General features: G+C 38.6%; 1 protein-coding gene across 1 annotated transcript in view; it reads left to right on the top strand.

Moving 5' to 3' along the window:
* The first annotated feature begins 1,522 nt into the window (after positions 1–1,522).
* endos (endosulfine alpha) overlaps positions 1,523–21,248 on the top strand; it is an 87,526-nt gene continuing 67,800 nt past the window's right edge. The window contains exon 1 of the mRNA XM_090368460.1: positions 1,523–1,712. Coding sequence (XP_090224586.1) covers positions 1,656–1,712 — 57 coding nt within the window. The 5' untranslated portion in view covers positions 1,523–1,655. The remainder of the gene's footprint in view (positions 1,713–21,248) is intronic.

Genomic DNA, 21,248 nt, shown 5'->3' with positions numbered 1-21,248 from the left:
GACATCTAGTGGAGTCAATCCCTCAATGAATAGCGGCTGTTATCCGTGCGAACAGTGGTCCAACTGGGTATTAGGTCATAATTCAGTGATCACACAGTGTATACCATAGAATTCTCTAGCGCCTTATATTCTATATTCGTCCCACATATTTTTCCTTCTCTGACACAGTCTCATCTGTTCGTCTGACATCCGTTTAGGTGTAACTCTCTAACAGTATACCTTAGTCGGGATGAAAAGCCTAATAGCTTCAATGATTGCTTCACATTTAGAATTTGCTGTTGGTAACTTCATCAGTTTTTTGCACTGCATAAAATTTAAAAACTCTCTGTTTACACTGACAGAGTAGGTGGTTGTGCAGATGGTATCCGGTGTTACTTTGTTGTTGTTGAGCCTATCCAGTATTATTCGCCGATCCAGGTAATCTTTGTCTTCTTTTGAGTTTCTGACTCGGTATAGTGTGGGTCTCTATGGGGTCTGTTCCCTCGATTTCTGTGATTCTTCCGCTCTTCTTCTTTTCTTGCTATCACAACCTCGTCTGTTTTCACTTCAACTGCTACAAGTTGTAATTTTTGTACTTGCTGTTCCTCCTTTAGTTGTGGTTCTGTTGTGTGCGTATTCTTTCTAATTAGTCGCTCCTGTCCTGCTTAATTTTTTTCCAAGATTTTTTTCGTGACGATTGTCCGTCGCTGGTCTGCTGGTTGCTGTTGGGTGACCTCAACAGTCATGTATTATTTTATCCACCTGGTTTTTCATCCTGTACATTGTCATATCGATTTCTAGCTTGGTTAGTTTTTACTATGTTTGCATAACGAACCTATTTATTTCCACTCCACGTCATGTTTTGGCTTTTTTTTCCCCTTCCTGGTTGGTTACTAGTGCAGTTGCCCATGAGGCCCTTAGAGTTGCTTCATCTGGATCGGCTTGCCCTTCCCTTGTGGTACCCATATCATGGGGGCATCGCCGCTTTGTCTACTCTCTCCATCTTTCCCCTTTGTCTATGATCTGAACGTGAGTGATTGTCCTACGCGAGACTCGATGAAGTGTGTTCAGTATTTCTCTCTGTCATCTTCATCCAACCATGCAAAAACAGTTAACAGGTCAACAGCCTGTTAACTGTTTTTGCGTTCAGTTGTGGTAGTAGGTATCGGGAGCGACACCAGATGGAGCAACACTCTGTCTCAGCCATAACTTCGGCCATGGGAATTGTGAGTCCGATGAGACGACTTTCGCGATGTTTTTTCCGCGGTAGAATTCGAACTCGGGTACATCACATTATTGGTCCGGCGTCGTAATCACCGGGCTCTAAACGTCCTCATTGCGTTGATGCTTAACTACATTAGTAAATGAAAATATGCTAATTTGTTTCGGATGTCTTTGTTATAAAAATTAAAATCTGTGCTTTTCTGAGATGACATGAATATAGATAAATTATTTCTTATTCTTCCATTTTTGTTTCCCGAGAGGATTATTTACCAGAAATGCATAATTTTTTGACATAATTTGCGATACTGCAGTTGTAGGTATCGCTTGTGACGCATTGTTGTCATTGAACGTGCGGTAAAAAATACACCATTGTGCGTGGGTATAGTGAAAGAGTATATTTTCTACGTTGGTAAGAAATATTTTAACGCTTTCTGGTGTGGACATTGCTAATTATGTCAACAGAAGAATATAAACAGGGCGAAACGATGAAAGTTGGGCAGGAAGAAGACGTATGTAAATTAATATTTCTCTATTCGATATATCGCATGACTTAGCGCAGTCTTTTATCTTCTGGTCGTTTTCCCCTTCCAAATGAAGGCGATTTGGTTTTGTTAGGAATTATTTTACAGCTAGTAGATATTTACACTTCAGTTACTGAAACAAATTTATGATGTTTTTTTTTTTATTAACACAAAAAACCTAGTGCCTATTGTGGGTTCGAATCCCGTTAATGGCGCGAGGAACTTGTATCGTTATTTTTCACATCATGGTCGAGTTGATCTAGGCAGAGAGAGTTGCACGGTCAGAATACATGCAAGTTACAGGGAACTTCATTGGCACTTCACAGCCTAAGTTCCATGGGTAGTTAGGGATATCAAATCTGCAGATAGCGAAAAGAGTACAAGAGTTTTAATTTTAAATTTTTATTTTTTATTTTCAGAAAATTTGGAATACTGTAAATGGTAGGGGAGGGGGATTTAGAGGAGGCGGTGAGCAGATGGCCAACCCTCAAGCATTGTATTACAGTAACCACAGATGTAAATATGGAATGTAAACAGCTTCATTTGTATTATTTTCTCCACACCAACTGTAGTTAATGAAGGAAAATAATGAAAGACCTGAAAGAGAAAAGTGTAGAGTACAAAAGTAGCAACCATGAAAAATAATGATACACGTGGGACGGTTTTTTTGGTTCATGCTTTAGAAGCTGGCTTTCTTGCATCGTTTGTCATTACTAATAATAATACAGATACTCTTTAAAGAGTACGTATGTTATTTACATTTTGGTGCTTAACACACACAACATTCCTTTATTTTTTGTTGAAGACTCATTAGTTTCTATGTGACTGCAAGAATTTTATGACCACAGAATACTAAAACTAATTTTCAAAGTAATTCTGGAAGTGGCCAACCCTGTTTATTATTATTTTTACCTTAATGATGAATTACTGAAGCACATTCATCTTTATGCCTCGAAAGTGTAAAAATCATCCCAACAAATTCATGTGTGTGTGTGTTTGTGTGTGGCTGTTTCCTAACTCAGTAACAAAAGTGTACAACCACAACAGATATTCTGAAAAGTTACTAGTTATCTCTGGTGCTTCTCACAGTAACCAGAATAAGGTGTGGGCACATGTTATTTGGTTGAATAGATTAAATAATGGATTAAGTGAATGGCTTGTTTCCTTTTTTTTAATCTCTTGAAGAAGTTTTTATATGCAATATGACCTTAGTCTTTGAAGTTGTTTTTATGTATGGAATGTGGATACAAATTAACATCATAAATAACAAAGTTTTTTTTTTTTTTTTCCCAGGGCTGTCTTAACAACATTGTAGGCCCTGGGCAAAGCAATGCACTGGGGCCCCATCCACTCATTCAAAGGAATAAAAATGTAAACAGTCAATAAAATTAAACCTTTAGATTTATTGCTACTTTCAACAAAATCAATGTTTAAACATAAAAAAAAAACATGATGTGATGCAAGGATTAATCAACAGAAACTTTTGAACATTATAAGCCTTGAAAAACACAAACATTTCAATATTTAAATGATAATTAATTGGTAAACTGTACTATATTCTAGGGGCCCATGTGTGCCTATGCGTTAAGACAGTACTGGTTTTTTTGTGTTGTTAATTTTTAAATTCTTTGTGCAGTCTGACAGATTTACATATTTTTCAGTATGTAATAATGTGCACTTCTGCTTTAAATAAGACAGGTTAACAAGTATTTTTCTTGGGAGTAAAATATGTGCAGTAGATTGATCTTTGGATGCCGATTCCAAATCTGTTTTCGGTTTTTTCTAGCATGTCTAGTTTGTGATGGGAAAGTTTACATGAACATAGACTGATTATACTACTTGCATATCTATTCAGCTAATCTACAAGAATATAATTATTTTGTATTTATTATTTTTACCTTAATGATGAATTACTGAAGCACATCTTTATGCCTCAAAAGTGTAAAAATCACCCCAATAAATTCCTCTGTGCATGTGTGTGTGGCTGTTTCCTAACTAAATAACAAAAGTATACAACCACAACAGATAATCTAAAAAGTTACTAGTTATTCTCTGGTGCTTCTCACAGTAACCAGAATAAGGTGTGGGCACGTGTTATTTGGTGCTTGTTTGAATGGATTAAGTAATTCGTTGAACAAAGGAAAAAGTTGGTTGTCAGATGAACTAATGAGACATATGGCAGAGAAGAAAAATGCATGGATACATACAAATTAATGGGTGACATGGAAGCCTATGATAGATATAAGTTAGTCTGTAACCAAGTCACAAAGGAGATTAGGCAGGCAAAGGCAGAGTATGAGAAATCCTTGGCAAACGATGCAAAGAAAAACAGAAAAGAGTTCTTTACCTATTTAAACTCAAGAAGGAAAGGGATGAATCAGATTGGTCCACTGGATGTTGATGGTTCAACAGTTGAGGATCCTGCTCAGGTGGCTAACAATCTAAACAAGTATTTTGCATCTACATTCACACATGAGGAGTTATTCAGGAAGGGGAATGTCGTAGGTGAAGTAAACATTGGTAGTGAGCTAGATGATTTTCTAATAACTGGGAGGAAAGTGGAGGAGAAATTGTTGAGGATAAACATAAAAAAGGCACCCAGGGTGGATGGGATCTATCCAGTTATATTAAAGGAGGCAGCAAAGGAAGTAAGCAAACCCCTAGCCATAATTATGAGAGCTTCTTTGGACTCAGGGGAGGTACCCATAGACTGGAGATGTGCAAATGTAACCCCAATTCACAAAGGAGGATCAAAGGCTGACACAAGTAATTATAGACCTGTTAGTTTAACTTTGGTTCCAGGAAAATTAATGGAGGCACTGGTTAAAGAAGCACTGCAGGATCATCTACACAAGAATTCAGTTATAGTTCAGACACAGCATGGTTTTGTTAAGGGCAGGTCTTGTCTGACCAATTTGATTGGATACTATGATGAAGTCACAAAAGAACTGGATGCAAAGAATAACTTTGATATCATATATTTGGATCTTAGAAAGGCCTTAGATACTGGTGCACAAATTGGAGCAGTGTTGGCATTGGAGGCAAATTTTGCTATGGATAAAGTGATGGTTGAGTGGGAGAAGACAGAGAGTGGTAATCAATGGACACTGCTGTTCGTGTACTAATGTTATTAGTGGAGTCCCTCAGGGTTCGGTTTTGGGTCCATTGTTGTTTTCTGTATTTATAAATGATATTGATGATGGTATATCAGGCTTAATGTCCAAGTTTGCAGACAATACAAAGGTTAGCAGGGTTGTTAATGACACTAATGACAGTACACTGCTGCAACAGGATCTAGAAAAGTTGAGCAGATGGGCTGAGAGGTGGCAAATGAAGTTTAACATTGACAAATGTAAAGTACTACATATAGGAAGCAGTAATCCCAGAGTAATGTATCAACTCTATGGTACTACACTGACAGTGGTAGAGAATAAAAAGGACCTGGGGGTAATTGTTAAGGCAGATATTAAGTTTACTGAGCAGTGCAGACAGTCTGCAAGAGTAGCTCATGGTGTCTTGTCAATGATATACCGGAATTTTTCTAGCAGGGATAAGGAGGTGATTATCCCCTTGTATAAGGCAACGGTCAGGCCACACCTTGAGTACTGTATACAGGTCTGGAGGCCTTATTTTAAGAAGGATGTAGAGCTGTTGGAACGAGTACAGAGAAGGGCAACAAGATTAGTGAATGGAACAAAGGGGTGCTCTTACGAAGAAAGGCTTAAGTTTTGCAAATTACAGTATCTGGAGACTAGGCACCTGCGAGGTGATCTGATTGAGGTGTATAAAGCTTTGAATGGTTTGAGCATGCCCAATGCTGATGGGATTCTTCCTCTTGCTCAGAATAATCTCCTGAGAGGGCATAAATTCAAATTGAGGAAAGACGTTGTAAGATAGATGTGCGGAAGTTTGCCTTTAGCCAGCGGGTGGTTGATTGCTGGAACAAACTTCCATCTGTCGTTGTAGAAGTTGCTAGCTTAAATAGATTCAAGGCAAAACATTTGGAGCAAGGGGATGGGTTAAAATAAAATTTTTTTTTTTGGCTGGTGCTATATAAGCTTGCTTTCTTGCATCATGTGTCCTTGCTAATGCTAATATTCAAATTGTGAGGGAAGTAGTTTAAACTGGCACTTGTAAGAAGTTTACTTTCACACATCATGTAAGAAGTAGTTAATTTACTGAAATCAGTTATTTCTGTGGCTAACAAAAGCTGAAGTTATTTTCTTTTTTTATTATTTATTTTATGTTTTATTTTCATTTTCATTATTATTTTTTGGCTAATAGAGCAAATGCCTGTGGCTTTCTTGCAGTATATGGCTAATAGTAAACAATCATTTTTGGATTGCCTCACAAAAAAAACAGTAATTAATGTCTTCAGAATACATTTTCTCCATATATTAATTCCTTTCATTTTATGTAGGCCCCGGGTGCCAAACGTTATAGTGATCAAGTGATTCCCTGAGTGATTTCTAGAGCGTTCTTGTCAAAGCTACAGTTATATTCATTTGTAAAAGTTTTCTTACATTCCCATTAATTATTTGTTAACTTAGTATTACGAATTGTAACTAAGTTACAGGAAGGAAATTCACCTTTTTTTCTCTTTAAACTAACGCATTAACCTTTATACCGCTTGGTCACTCTAGCGGCACTGCTCCTGCCTCCCCGTGGTGGGGCCGGCAACCTGGGAGAAGAAATCCACTCTCCCGGGGCTGAAAGGAGCAAAGATGGAAAACAGTTCTTTTCCACCTTTAGAGCCATTGAGCTCAAGACTAGAAAATGATACCGAAAATGACTACTCTCAACCAAAGAGGTTGAAAACAACCCCACAAGAGGAAATACCAGCATTCCTCATACTACACTCTCTATCAGAGTTGCCTCTGAGTAAACTGTCCCCATTCCTTGTCCAAAAATGCATCGAGTCTGCTGCAGGTCCACCAAAAACAGTAAAGCGGCTCCAGTCAGGGGATCTTCTTGTAGAGACCATGAAATCCCAGCATTCCGAAAAATTATTAAACAGGACTACTTTTGGCAGACAACCAATAAAAATTACTCCCCATGCCACCTTAAACTCCTCGAAGGGAGTAATCGCAGAATGGGACTTGTTAGCTGTATCAGAGGAGGAGATAGTTCAAGAGCTAAGTAAACAAAAAGTCATACAAGCAAGGAGAATTATGACTTGGAAAGATGGTGTTCTTGTTCCCACTAGGAGCATAATTCTTACTTTCAGCTCTCCCATCCTACCATCATCTGTTAAAGCAGGCTATCTCCATTGCCGTGTCCGTCCTTACATCCCAAACCCACTCAGGTGTTACAAGTGCCAAAGATATGGACACTCCCAAACAGCATGTCGAGGTGAGTCAGTATGTCCAATTTGTGGATCGAAGGAGCACAATCAAACTGAATGCACTGCTACGACTTCTGTTTGCCCAAACTGTAAGGGTGATCACTCAGCTTTTTCCAAAAGTTGCGAACTTTGGAAGCAAGGAAAAAAAATCCAGAAATATAAAGTTGAGAATAAAGTGACATATCCAGAGGCGAGAAGGCAAATACTAAAAACAGATCCAAAACATACATATGCAATGGCTGCTAAACAATTTCAGTCAACAGGTACACAAACAGATGTTGCTGTTCCCCCAAATATGTCTATCGCTAATTGGGCACGCTCCATGCTCTCTGCCCCCAAACAGTGTCCTTCGCAACAAAAAATTGAACAGCCAGTAATACCCCAATTACCATTCCAGCTAATGTAAACCCAACAGCAAAACAAAAAGTGACAGAAACCATGGTACTGAAATCACCAAATTCAACCAGAATGGATATTGACCAGCACAATGACCCAGAAGATGCCATATTAGAACTTCATGCGACTGATGAGATGGACGTAACACGTCCCTACTTTCCAAAGAAAGACAAAGGAAAATCGGATCGATGCAAACAAGTCACAACTAAAAAGCAGTCAGAAACAAAAACAACCAACAAAACCGCCTAATGGAAAGAATTCTTCAATGGAATTGTAGAGGGTTTTGCAGTACAAAAGATGATATATGTGATCTCATCCACCGTTATGATCCAGCAGGCGTATCCCTACAGGAAACTTATTTAAATTCACAAGTGTGTCCTACTATAAAAAATTACTCTATCTTTAGAAGAGATAGAAATATCGACTCTCCAGCCCGTGGAGGAGTGGCGGTTCTTATAAGAAACAACGTACCCTCCAAACATATTGCTCTTCAGACTCCTTTTGAAGTAGTGGCAGTGCGCATTGAAATTGGCATCACTCTTACAATAGCATCTATATATATTCCTCCTAATTTCTCATTCTCTGCAGATGACCTAGAAAAACTAATAGAACAGCTACCGTCTCCTTTCTGCTTACTTGGAGACTTTAATGCTCATCATCCGATGTGCGGATCTCCAACAATTGACAAGAGAGGCAAATTAATAGAATCCCTTCTGGACTCTTATCAACTTACCCTTCTGAACACTGGTGAACCTACCTATATTCATTTTTCGACAGGATCCATAAGTGCAATAGACCTGTCAATCTGTTCTCCTTCCGTATATACTATTATGGAGTGGTCGGTTCTTGAAAATCCACTAAACAGTGATCACCTTCCGATTCTCTGCAAGCTGCAAACACGGGCAAACTCTCCTTCACTACGTCGCTCCACTTCGAAATTTCGTAGGGCACGCTGGTATGAATATGCAACCCACGTGCAGTTAGACAATAAAATAATTCAATCTCAACCCATAGACAATGTCACAGAACATGTAACTAAACAAATATTACAAGCTGCTACCTCCGCAATACCAAAATCTTTCCCGGGGAAACGGAAACATAGTAATTACTGGTGGAATCAAGATTGCACACACGCCAAACAGTACAAAAATAGAGCTTGGAATTTATTTCGTAAATTTCCCACAACTACCAATCTAATTAACTTCAAAAGACTGAAAGCTCAGTTCCGCCAAATAAGACAAAAAGCAAAGAAAGATGCCTGGATTAGCTTTTCCTCGAGCATAAACAAGGATACAGACAGCAGAATTATCTGGAGAAAAATACAAACACTAAATGGCAAATACATTCAGTCCCCAGCTACAATACTAAACTGGGAAGGGAAAGAGTTGTCATCCCCGGGAGAAATAGCAAATGCCTTAGCGGAATCATTCGCTAGCATATCAGCAATAGCCTCCTACAAACCAACCTTTCAGCGAATTAAAAAAACTGCAGAGCAGCATAAGATTAATTTTTCCACGAGAATTTCACATCCATATAACCAGCCATTCACATTAACAGAACTTTTTGGAGCGCTCAATAAAACATCAAATAGCGCTGCTGGTCCAGATGGGATCTACTATATAATGTTAAAACAACTGAACGACAGAGCAAAAAGATCATTGTTAAACTATTACAACCGAATATTCTTAGAAAATGCTTACCCAGTTTCCTGGTGTCACTCAATAGTTCTAGCCTTCCCAAAGTCCGGAAAGGATCGTACCTTTCCACATAACTATAGGCCAATTTCACTGACCAATTGTTTAGGCAAAGTCCTGGAAAAAATGGTTCACAGGCGGTTAATCTGGTTCCTGGAAACTAACAACTTGCTAAATAGTAATCAGTACGGGTTTCAGAAAAACCGTTCCACCTTAGACGTAATGATAAAAGCAGAGTCAAATATACGTAATGCCTTCATAAGGGGACAGCATCTGGTGATGATTAATCTAGATATTCAGAAAGCCTTTGATACCACATGGCGGTATGGTGTTCTTAAAGATCTACACTCTTTCGGCTTGAGAGGTCATCTACCCCAATTTATACAAAGCTTCCTATGCCATAGAACTTTTCAGGTCAGATACATGAATAATTTATCCAAAACATTTGAACAAGAGGAAGGTGTACCACAGGGTTCCATTCTGAGTCCAACATTATTTGCAATAAGAATCACCAACATGACAAGGGATGTACCAAATACAGTAGAATCATACATGTTTGCCGATGACCTCATTATCTCTACTCAATCCCAGACTATGAACACCATCGAAAGGCAACTTCAAATTGCTATAGCTAGAATAGAATCATGGGCATTGCGGAATGGTTATTCCCTAGCAGAAAAGAAGTCTACTGCTATTCATTTCTGTAAAAAACGGAAACTACATCCAGATCCAGAAATATTTTTAAACAACAGCCTGATTCCAGTCACTAACAATTTCCGTCTGTTGGGGTTAAATCTAGATAACAAACTTAATTTTGCTTCCCATATGGTGTACCTCCGGAATACTTGTCTTAAAAAACTGAATATCCTAAGAGCTGTCTCTGCTATGTCCTGGGGTGCTGACAGAAGCTCTCTCCTACATCTTTATAGAGCTTTAATAAGATCGCGCTTGGATTATGGAGCACCTGTTTACGACTTTGCCAGAAAAAGTTCTCTATTACGTCTGAACACCATCCAGCATAGTGCCCTTAGAATAGCTGTTGGAGCCTTCAGAACATCTCCGGTTCACAGCCTGTATATTGAGGCAAACGAATCCCCTCTGCATCTCAGGAGGAAAATGTTATTGTTAAATTATGCAGAAAAGATTGGAAGTACTCCAGCCCACCCCAGCTGGCAGTATCTGTTTGATCCTTAACATACACTGCTATATCACAATAAACCTAATGAAAACCGCCCTGCAGGGATTCGACTGCAAGAACTCATGATCAGTTGGAAAATTAACTTTAAGAATATATTCCAAGACCTTGCTACTCCTGAACCTCCCTGGACTGAATTCATACCTCTCTGTGACAATTTCTTTTCAAGATGGGGAAAATCCTCCCTGGCAAATACCAACTTTTAACAGCTACATAAACTGCATTCTTTGGAAAACTCAGAGAAAGTTCATATCTATACCGACGGCTCCAAAACAGATATGGCTGTTGGTGCAGCAGCAGTTTCCGCCACTTTCTTAACAGCTGCCTCTCTTCCCACTGAATGCAGTATCTATACTGCAGAATTATTTGCAATAAAACTGGCTCTAGATAACATAAACAAATATCATATTAAACAATCTCTGATATATACAGACTCTTTAAGTGCAATCAGTGCCTTTCAATCTACCTTTCCTCCCTCTCATCCCGTTCTTAAAGAGATCCGGTCTAAATTATTTTACCATCAAACAGCCAACTACAAGGTTATCTTCTGCTGGATTCCTGGTCATGTCGGCATCCAAGGTAATGATCGTGTGGATGAGGCTGCTAAACATCCCGACTCTGGATCTTACAGTCAACTGAAAGTTCCATACACAGACTACAAATCCATTATTAAAAAAACATGTTGGAAACAATGGTCTCACCTCTGGCAATCTCAAACCAATAATAAACTGTTCCAGATAAAAAAAAGAGCCTCAACTGTGGACATCTAGTTTTAGAAGAAACAGGCGACAAGAAGTAATCCTGGCAAGGCTTCGCATCAGTCATTCACATCCAACTCATCTGCATTTGCTTTTGGGAGAGACTCCTCCTCAGTGCTTTTTTTGCCAGTCGCACCTAACAATAAAACATATTCTCATTGAATGTCCCCACCTTTCATCTGTCCGAAATTCCAGCTTCAGCTCCCTCTCCAATTTGCAGGAACCCTTAACCTTATCACATATTCTTGGTAAGGAAGCAAATTTCGAGGATCTGTTTAAGTATAAACTTATATAACAGCATCTAATCATAACGTGAAATCAGCGATACCCAAACCATGAACAGGCGCAATATGGCCCAAGAGGCCCTTGTGCCAAAAACCTCAAATACAACAACAACAACAACATTTTATGTATCTAAGTGTGATACTTAGATACAGCCAGATCCAGAGCAAAAGCCGGGAGAACAGATAATTCCTGTCATGCTAAAAATAAGACACAGCATGGGTTTGTTAAGGTGAAGTCTTGTCTGACCAATTTGATTGGATACTACGATGTAGTCACAAAGGAACTGGATGCAAAAAATAATTTTGATATCATATACTTGGATTTCAGGAAAGCTTTTGATACTGTTGCACATGGAAGACTGCTGTACAAATTGGAGCGGTATGGCATTAAGGGCAAGTTGTTGCAATGGATAAAGGGATGGTTGAGTGGGAGACGGCAGAGAGTGGTAATAAATGGACACTGCTCTACGTGGACTAATGTTATTAGTGCTGGGCCCATTGTTGTTTTCTGTGTTTATCAAGTTATTGATGAAGGTATATCAGGCTTAACATCCAAATTTTCAGATGATACAAAGAAGGTTGGCAGGGTCATTAATGACACTGAAGACAGTATGCTACTGCAACAGGATCTAGAAAAGTTAGGCAGATGGGCTGAGAAGTGGCAACTAAAGTTTAATATTGACAAATGCAAAGTACTGCATATGGGTAGCAGTAACCCAAGAGAAATGTACCAACTATTTGGTACTACACTCAGGGAGTGTAGTACCAAACAGGGAGGTGGAGAATGAAAAATACCTGGGGTAATTGTCCAGACAGATGAAGTTCTCTGAGTAGTGCAGGTGGGCTGCCAGAGCAGGTCATCGAGTTTTGTCGATGATATATAGGAATTTTGCTAGCAGAGATAAGGAGGTGATTATCCCTTTGTATAAGGAAATGGTCAGGCCACATCTTGAGTACTGTGTACAGGTCTGGAGGCCTCAATTTAGAAAAATGTAGAGTTGCTAGAATGAGTACAGAGAAGGGTAACAAGATTGGTGAGGGGAACAAAGGGGGTGAGCTTACGTAGAAGGGCTTAAGTTCTGCAAGTTGCGGCATTTGGAGACTAGGCACCTGCAGGGGGGGAATCTGATTGTGTATAAGGCCTTGAATGGTTTGAGCAGTCTCAATGCTGATGAGATAATTCCGCTTGCTCAGACTAAGACCCTGATTGGGTATAGATTCAAATTGAGGAAAGACAGTTGTAGAATAGATGTGCAGAAGTTTGCCTTTAGCCAGGGGATAGTTGATTGCTGGAACAGAATTCTATCTGTTGTAGAAGTTGATAGCTTAAATAAATTTAATGCTGAACTAGAAAAACATTTGGAGTGACTGTATGGGCAAAATGTGAAGTTGTTTTTTTTTTTTTTTTTTTTTTTGATGATGCTGTATAGGCTTGCTTTCTTGCATCATATGCCTCAACTAATGCTAATGCATTAGTTGAGGCATATGATGAGGTATACTCATCTAATGCTAATGCATTAGATGAGTATACCATTTCATTTTTAAAGTTTTAAATTAGTTATAACCTTGCTAGAAATAAAATTTCTTTGGTGAATTTAATAAATTTGAGGAATTATAATATTATTAATGCTATCAAATGTGGACATGTAGGGATATCAGAAACGTATTATTTGTATGAGCACATTAAAGAAAATACTACAGGTAAGAATATTCCTGATCTCATCATTGCTCACGAGTCAGATGACATCGCAGTGCTTAAAGTACAGGAACCATTAGCAGGTAGTGATTATGCAGTCATTAGTTGGAAGATAAAGAGATGTTATAGTAGTTAAAGGTAAAGGCAGGGTTTCAGAAAAGGGGACTGGCAGTTTATGGTATTACATGGCATCTATTAATTGGGCAGATTGCAGAGGGAGCAAATATATTAGAATTATGGAATACTTTCTAAATAATCATCACAGAAGCTATGAATGCATATATACTATTAAAAAATATAGCTTGAGGATGCTAGATTGGATGAATATGAGCTGGCTAGTCTAATAGATCAGAAAAAGACAGCATGGGAAAGTTAAGAGCAGTGAAAAGTACTGAAGTCTACAAAAGCTACTAGTTGATCTATAATGGTATCACAGATAAGGTTAGGCAGGCCAAGGCTGAGTATGAGAAACACTAGCTAAGGGAGCAAAGAATGGGGAAATAAGAGTTTTTCATGTAAGTAACTACAAAAGAGAAGAAAATGAATTGGATTGGACCCATTTGTGCTGGGGCAGGGAAGTCTTAAATAACCCAGCCAATGTTGCTGATGAATTGAATAGATACTTCACATTGACCTTTACTGTTGAAAGGCCTTTTATGCTGAGGAGAAGTTGTGCAAGTGAGACTGAGCCATATAAAATTAGTAATTTTGAAATTACAGATGACTATGGCCTCCATAGCCGAGTGGGCAGGAGCGGGAGTGCAGTAGCACACGCTCTTTGAGTAGACCAGGGTTCAAGCCCCTGACTGCTGAATACGGTCGATCTGCCAGCCCGCACTGGACCAGCGTGGCAGATTATGGTCCATTTCCCTTAACATGAATTGTTGAGGAGGCTTCCATCCTGCAGTGGGTTGATAATGGCTGCACTTTACTTTTTTTTTTTTTTTTTTTATTTATTAGAAAGACTTCCGAGCCTAAAGGCAATTAAGGCTAGGCTCTGGAGGAGTTGATGGCATATACCTTGTAATTTTAAGAGAAGTGGCCAGACGGTGTATTGAACTACTGAAGTTAATTATGAAAAGTCTTTGGACTTGGATGGGATTCCTTCAGATTGGAGAAGTGCCAATATATAAAGGCAAGAGTGAAGTCGGGGACTAGGCTGTTTAATCCGACTTCAGTGGTAGGAAATATCTTAGAGGCAATGACCAAGAATACAATCCAGGAACATTTAGATGGAAATGGCATTCTGAAGGACACACAACATTAGTATTAGTAGAGGCACACGATGCAAGAATTATGGAATTATGGAATACTTGATGCTGCAAGTTTATGCAGCATCAGCCAACAAAAAAAAAAAGCTCCGATTTCACCCCTCTATTCATTCCAAATACCTGTCCAGCTCAGCCTTGAATTTATTTAGGCTATCAACTTCCACAACAAAAAGATGGAAGCCTGTTCCACCAATCAACTACCTGCTGGCTAAAGGCAGACTTCCGCACATCTATCCTACAACTGTTGGTGCCTCCGTAGCCAGGTGGGAAGGAGCAGCAGTGCATAGCACATGCTTCTTGATTAGACCGGGGTTCGAGCCCGTCACCACCAGATACGAAGGATGCGGAAAAGTCAGGGAATGACCACTGCATATTCCCGGAGCAATATGGCCTTAGTTGCTAATCCTAAAAACCAAATAACAACAACAACCTACAACTGTCTTTCCTCAATTTGAATTTATGCTCTCTCAGGTGATTATTCTGAGCAAGAGGAAGAATCCCATCAGCATTGAGCATACTCAAACCATTCAAGGCTTTATACATTCTATCAGATCACCTTGCAGGTGAAGCACTTCTGTAGCCAGGTGGGCAGGAGCAGCAGTGCGTAGCACGCGCTTCTTGATTAGACCGGGGTTCGAGCCCGTGACCACCAAATACGGAGGATGCGGAAAGGTTAGGGAATGACCACCGCATATCCCCGGAGAAATATGGCCTTGATTGCTAATGCTCCTAAAAACCAAATAACAACAACCTTGTAGGTGCCTACTCTCCAGGTACTGCAATTTGCAGAACTTAAGCCTTTCTTGGTAAGAACACCCCTTTGTTCCCCCTCACCAATCTTGTTGCCTTTCTTTGTACTCATTCTAGCAACTCTACATCCTTCCTAAAATAGACCTCTAGACCTGTACACAGTACTCTAGATGTGGCCTCACCATTGCCGTGTACAATGGGATAATCACCTCCCTGTCCCTGCTAGCGAAATTCCTATATATCATTTGTCCACGAAGAGCAGTGTCCATTGATTACCACTCTCTGTCGTCTCCCACTCAACCATCCCTTTATCTATTGTAGCAACTTATCCTTAATTCCATACATCTCCAATTTGTACAGCAGGCTTCCATGTGCAACAGTACCAAAAGGTTTCCAGAAATCCAAGTACAGTCGATTCCAGTTATTTGGGACACATCGGGACTAGTGCATTTGATACGGAGGTCATAATCCCACTATACAAGGCAGTTGTAAAACTGTATTTGCAATACCGTGTTTAAGTATGAATACCTCATATGAAAACAAAAATTGAGCTTGTTGTGAAAGGGTCCAGAGGAGGGGAACTTGCACAGTGAGGCTGGCAAAAGGCTGACCATATGAGGAAAGACTTTGAATATGGGGCCTACAGAGCTTAGCAACCAGGTGCCTTAGAGGGTACCTGATTGGGGTGTATAGGCCTATACACCCCAATCAGGTGTGTATAGTTCTCTGAGAGGGGTTAGTAAAATGAATGACAGTGGAATTTTCACTGTTATAAAGAATTCCAGAATTAGATGTCATAAATTCAAATCACAGGAGAAGTGGTTTAGACTAGATTGTAGAAAGTTTTCTTTTAACTAGTGAGTTTTTGCTAGTTACCCACGAGGACGGAAGTGCGTAATTTGTATTTTGTTATTTATTTTTTTGCCAGTGCAAGAAAAGCCTGTAGCTTTCTTGCACTATATGACTATTACTAATTTTAATACTAAATACCTTTGCCACTCATACACAAGGGATGTGAATATAGAGAAGACATTTAAAGACAGGATATGATGGTAGGGAAAGAGTTGTTATTATTATTTGAGAGAGAGAGAGAGAGAGAGAGAGAGAGAACGAGAACAAAAGTCAGAAATAGAAGGGAATCACCAAGGAAGAGAAGAATGATGATATCCAGCTCAGGACCCTTGGTGCACCAAGCCTATACTCACCAGATGTGAGCCCCTAGTATTATGTTGTGGGTTAAGAAGCATATAGCACTCTACAGTAGTGCACTTGGTTGATATGGGTGGTCAGTGTAATATTGAGTAAGTTTGGTGTGACCTAATCATTGGAAAACAAAAACGAGTGCAAGAGTAGGTTAGAGGCCAAATAACTGTGATGGGTATAATGAAGCGCTATGCAAACAAATTGATTTGGCTAATAAATAAGAATATTTTTTTTAATAGTGACTTTAACTTTCTAGATATAGATTGGATTTTGTGGGTTGGTCACTTGTACAGTTGCAGAACCTTTCTGGATATATTGGATGATTGCTTTCTACACCATTACATAAAGAGAGGCAGTGGGAGAAACTAATACTCTTTGATGTGATTATCAGCACTGATCTTCATGCATTGAGAATCTGTAGATAAAAGAACCACTAGATGGCAGTGATGGCAGTTTATTGATGTGATATGCATATCAAGGTCTGATTACTGTCATGAGTAAAGGGAAAGGATATTGCTTTCATAAAGGTGACTAGCAGTCTCAGACAGCTTTTCAATTCTTTGAACAGGACCAACTGATAATAACAGTTGTCAAGTGAAAATTGTAATTGGGAAGCATTCAGTGAAGTAATTGTGGAAGCTATCAAGCTTTTTGCATTAAAAGAGAGATAGTTCTAGGTTTAGAACTATATGAATTGGAGACTAATGACAGAGAAGAAAAAATGAATGGAATGATTATAAATTACCAGGGGATACAAAAACATACGACATACAACATAAACCTAGCCCATAATCAAGTCAAAAGGGTGGGGATTAGGCAGGCTAAGGCAGAATACAAGGTCTTTGTTTGTTTACGAATGCAAAGAATTCCAAGAGTCCTTTGATAATGTAAACACTGGAAGGAAAGGAATAAAACGCATTTATTTGCTAGATATGAATGGCATAATTGATGATCCTGTTCAGGTGTCGAACAAGCTAACTAAATATTTTGCATCAATATTCACATATGAAGGCATGTTTAGGGATGGTTATACCAAAGTATACCAATTTATAACTGGGAGCTAAATGATTTTGTGATAACTGAGAGAAAAGTGGAAGAGAAATTGTTGTGGTTAAAGTAAAGACCTGGAGGCTGATGGAACCTATCTATTTATATTAAAAGAAGCAGCAAAAGAGGTAAGTAAATCTTTAGCTATAATTATGAGAACAGCTTTGGATTCAGGGATGGTCACTATGGATTGGAGGTGCACAAATTTCTCCTCTGTAAGCTTGACTTCTTTTCTAGGGAAGGTATTAATGATCAAAGAAGTAATGCAGGATCATCTTGACAGGAATGCAATTATTTTTCAAACACGAGTTGTTCAGTTCTGGGCTCCTTATTGTTTTCAATATTTATAAAATAAAATAATTATTTTACAGCTATTTTGCATTGATATTTAGAGATGAAAGGAGAACTTTGTGGGTGCTGGGAAGTGAAATTAGCAGTGTTGAAACTTCAGAAGATTATTTATTAGAAAAACTTACAAGCCTAAAGTCAAGTAAGGCTCTTGTGGTTGATGGCATATACCATCAAACCCAGGAGGCAGAGAGAATGCATGGAACCATTAAGGTTAACCATGAGGGCATCACTGGATTTAGGAGAAATTCCCTTGGATTGGAGACGTGCCAGTTTATTGTCAATGTATAAAGGTAGTTCTGAGAATGAACTGGATAGATGTCTGGGTAGCCAGTCTGACTTCAGTGGTAGGAGAAAATCATGGAAGCAATGTTCAAGAATGTAGTACAGGATTATTTAAATAGAAATAGAATTCTGAAGGAAACACAGCATGGTTTTGTAAAGGGGAAAGTCATTTTTAACTGATCTGGTTAGCTATTTTCATAAGCCGGATGCAAGAAAAAATTTCAGTATTGTTTATTTAGATTTCAGCAAAGTATTTGACTAAGTCCTGCTGAAAGTTTATTGTATAAGCTAGAACACGCAGGAATCACAGGGAAAATCCTTAGATGGATTGCAGGGTAGCTGCAAGCAATGGTTTGCCCGTTCATAATTTGCATTTAAAAATTTGTGCAACAACAGTAGCAAAAGAATTTGATACAGTTTCTAATTTCAAATGCCATAGGAGTTTCATGGAGAAAAGGCTGTGAAAATCACATCAAGAAAGATAAGCAGATTTGTTTCCAACAGAGAAATTCTCTTCCAACAGAGTATATTCTGGCATGTAAGTTCTTGAAGAACTAAAAATTTATCTCAAATTTTAAGGTCTATTTATATGCTGAGTATAAAACCTAGTTTTAATTAAAGGTACTTGCTTAAGGTTAGAAAGACACAAATTAATATTAATATATTTTACAATTTATTACAGATATATTTCTCACAAATCAGAGCATAATCCCCCCCCCTTTCCTGTCTGTCTTTTAGTTCAGTCCGCTTAACAACTTAATCCAGTTAACAACATCAAACTAAATATGATTCCATCTCAAATTGATAACGTTCCTCTTGGAATGTTGTCGATTTATCGTGTCACTTGTCTTCTCATGCGAGTGTGCCTGCTGACTTAGTATGTTGTCTTCTGTACTTATACCAAACCTTTCTTTTTAGTTATTGTGTATGGACTTTAGCACCGTTTGGTTCTCTAGCCTTCAAGTTGATCTTGACCATATGAACTGCACTGTTTATAAGAAGTGCAATGATTTCACTTGTTTTAAGATGTTGTTAATTACATAAAACACTGAATGCTTTTTACAGCTAAAAGCAAATTACTGGCATGAGCTGTCATGTTTAATAGCCTAATTCAACTCCACATTATCAAGTGGCTCTGTAGTAGGCTAGTGCTGGTAAAAAGAAGAGAACCTCATTGCACAGTATTGCTCATTAGATTTGTTGCTTAAGTTGGAATTGTCAGTGGAGTAACAATATCAATTAAGCATCTCCTGATAAAACTGCTTCATTTCCAATTCCAGTAAGAATATTATGGAAAGCAAACTCTAGGAATTTGCAAGCTTTTAGCTCACTGATTTCCCCCCCACCGTTCACAAATCAGCAATGATGTGCTATGATATCAACACATCAAGATGTGCTATATCTATCTAGATACAGGCTTTTGCCTGTTCCTCCTCAAAAGTCTCCCTATGGTCAACGTGCCTTTTTAAAATTTTAGAAGTATTAGAAATAAACTTGACTCTTAAAATCCTCTTAGACCTTTGATGTGCATCCTAACAGAATCATGGACTACGTGAGCAGAATAAATTCCAAGTTCCCAAATTAGCTGGATACAACTCTGCATCCTATCAAGACTTGATACCCATGGAACACTCTTCTCTGCTGTCTGACTGAAATAGCACAACTTTTGTGCATCATTTGGTTTTCATTAATTGCTAAGCCTCTAAACTTTCATCTGAGTATTCCATTTCTAGGGTGTGGACTTGCATTCTCCCACCAGCTTTCATGGCTTTTAAAAATGAAAAGATCATACAGGAAATCATTGGCTGACTCAAATATCCTTCTCACAAGCAAGAACAAAATTTAACAAACTAAAAGGACTGTCATCATACACTTTACCAACTACAAAGGCAAACTCAAGAATCTATCACAAACCTAAGAACCCTCTACCATCCACCCTTTGACATTAAGAAATTGGTGTGCATGCTTAGGCAGGTTTAATCAGAACCTTTCACTCCTGTGGAATTTTTTATATTCTAATATCTCTCTTATTAAACTCAATTCGTGTTTCAAGGAATTAGAATAGTTATCAATTCCGTACCCCTCAAAATTATAGGTAGGATTGATAATATTCCCTATTTTATTAAAAACTCAATTCGTGTTTCAAGGAATTAGAATAGTTATCAATTCCGTACCCCTCAAAATTATAGGTGCGATTGATAATATTCCCTATTTTATACCCAAAGTTATGTGTGTACATTTTTGATTTGCTTACACACTGTTTTAAGTTGGCCATTTTTTCTAACTGCCCTTCCCTTCCAAAGTGCTACAACCCAAAAACAGTTAATGACATTTGCCCAGTGTTTATTTCATCATTGGTACATGAATAATATACCAATGATGAGCATTTTCTTGCTCACCTTGATCATACATGTTATGGTATTTCTAGTGAGTCTACCAAATCTTCTTAGCATGACCTTAATTATGCAGTTTGCCCCAAATTGCTCACCTCATTCTTAGGTCTTTCTATTTAATTTCAGATAGTCTACTAGACTTTTCACTTATTATTGGTGCCATATGGTGCAAGGAAGCCTGAGGTTTATGCTGCATCAGCCAAAAAAAAAATTCCCTGAGTTACCCTGAGAGAGAGAGAGAGAGAGAGAGAGAGAGAGAGAGAGAGAGAGAGAGAGAAGCAGAAAGGAATCACCAAGAAAGAGAAGAATAATGATATCCAGCTCAGGACCCTGGGTGTGGACCCAGGACCAAGCCCATACTCACCAGATGTGAGCCCCTGGGGTTAATTTAGAGGAAAGTGGTAGAGAATTTGCAGAAGCTAAACATAAAAAGCAGCTGGAGTGGATGGGATCTATCCAGTTATAGTAAGGAAGTAAGCAAACCATTAGCCATAATTATGAGATCATCTTTGGATTCAGGGGAGGTTCTTATGTACTAAGGATGTGCAAATGAAACCCCAATGCACAAAGAGAGATCAAAAGGTGATATGAATAATTACAGATGTGTTTGCTTAACTTCTGTTCCAGGAAAAATAATGCAGTCACTGGTTAAAGAAGTAATGCAGTCACAGCATTGATTTGTAAAGGGCGTAACCCCTTTACAAATCCATGCTGTGATTGCAGAAAAGGGCTCTGACCAATTTGATTGGTCAGACAGTACCATATGTTAAATTCTAGTTCTTGTTTAGATTTCACTCTTGAAACAGATTTAACAAAAAAATATGATGACATAAGCACATGGTCCGATAATTTATCTAGTT

This window comes from Mastigoproctus giganteus, chromosome 2 (genome assembly GCF_048544385.1).
Source record: "Mastigoproctus giganteus isolate SK-2022 chromosome 2, ASM4854438v1, whole genome shotgun sequence".
NCBI classification, from domain to species: domain Eukaryota; kingdom Metazoa; phylum Arthropoda; class Arachnida; order Uropygi; family Thelyphonidae; genus Mastigoproctus; species Mastigoproctus giganteus.
The sequence above is the reverse complement of the archived record's forward strand: the minus strand, read 5'-3'. Positions and strand labels throughout refer to the sequence as shown.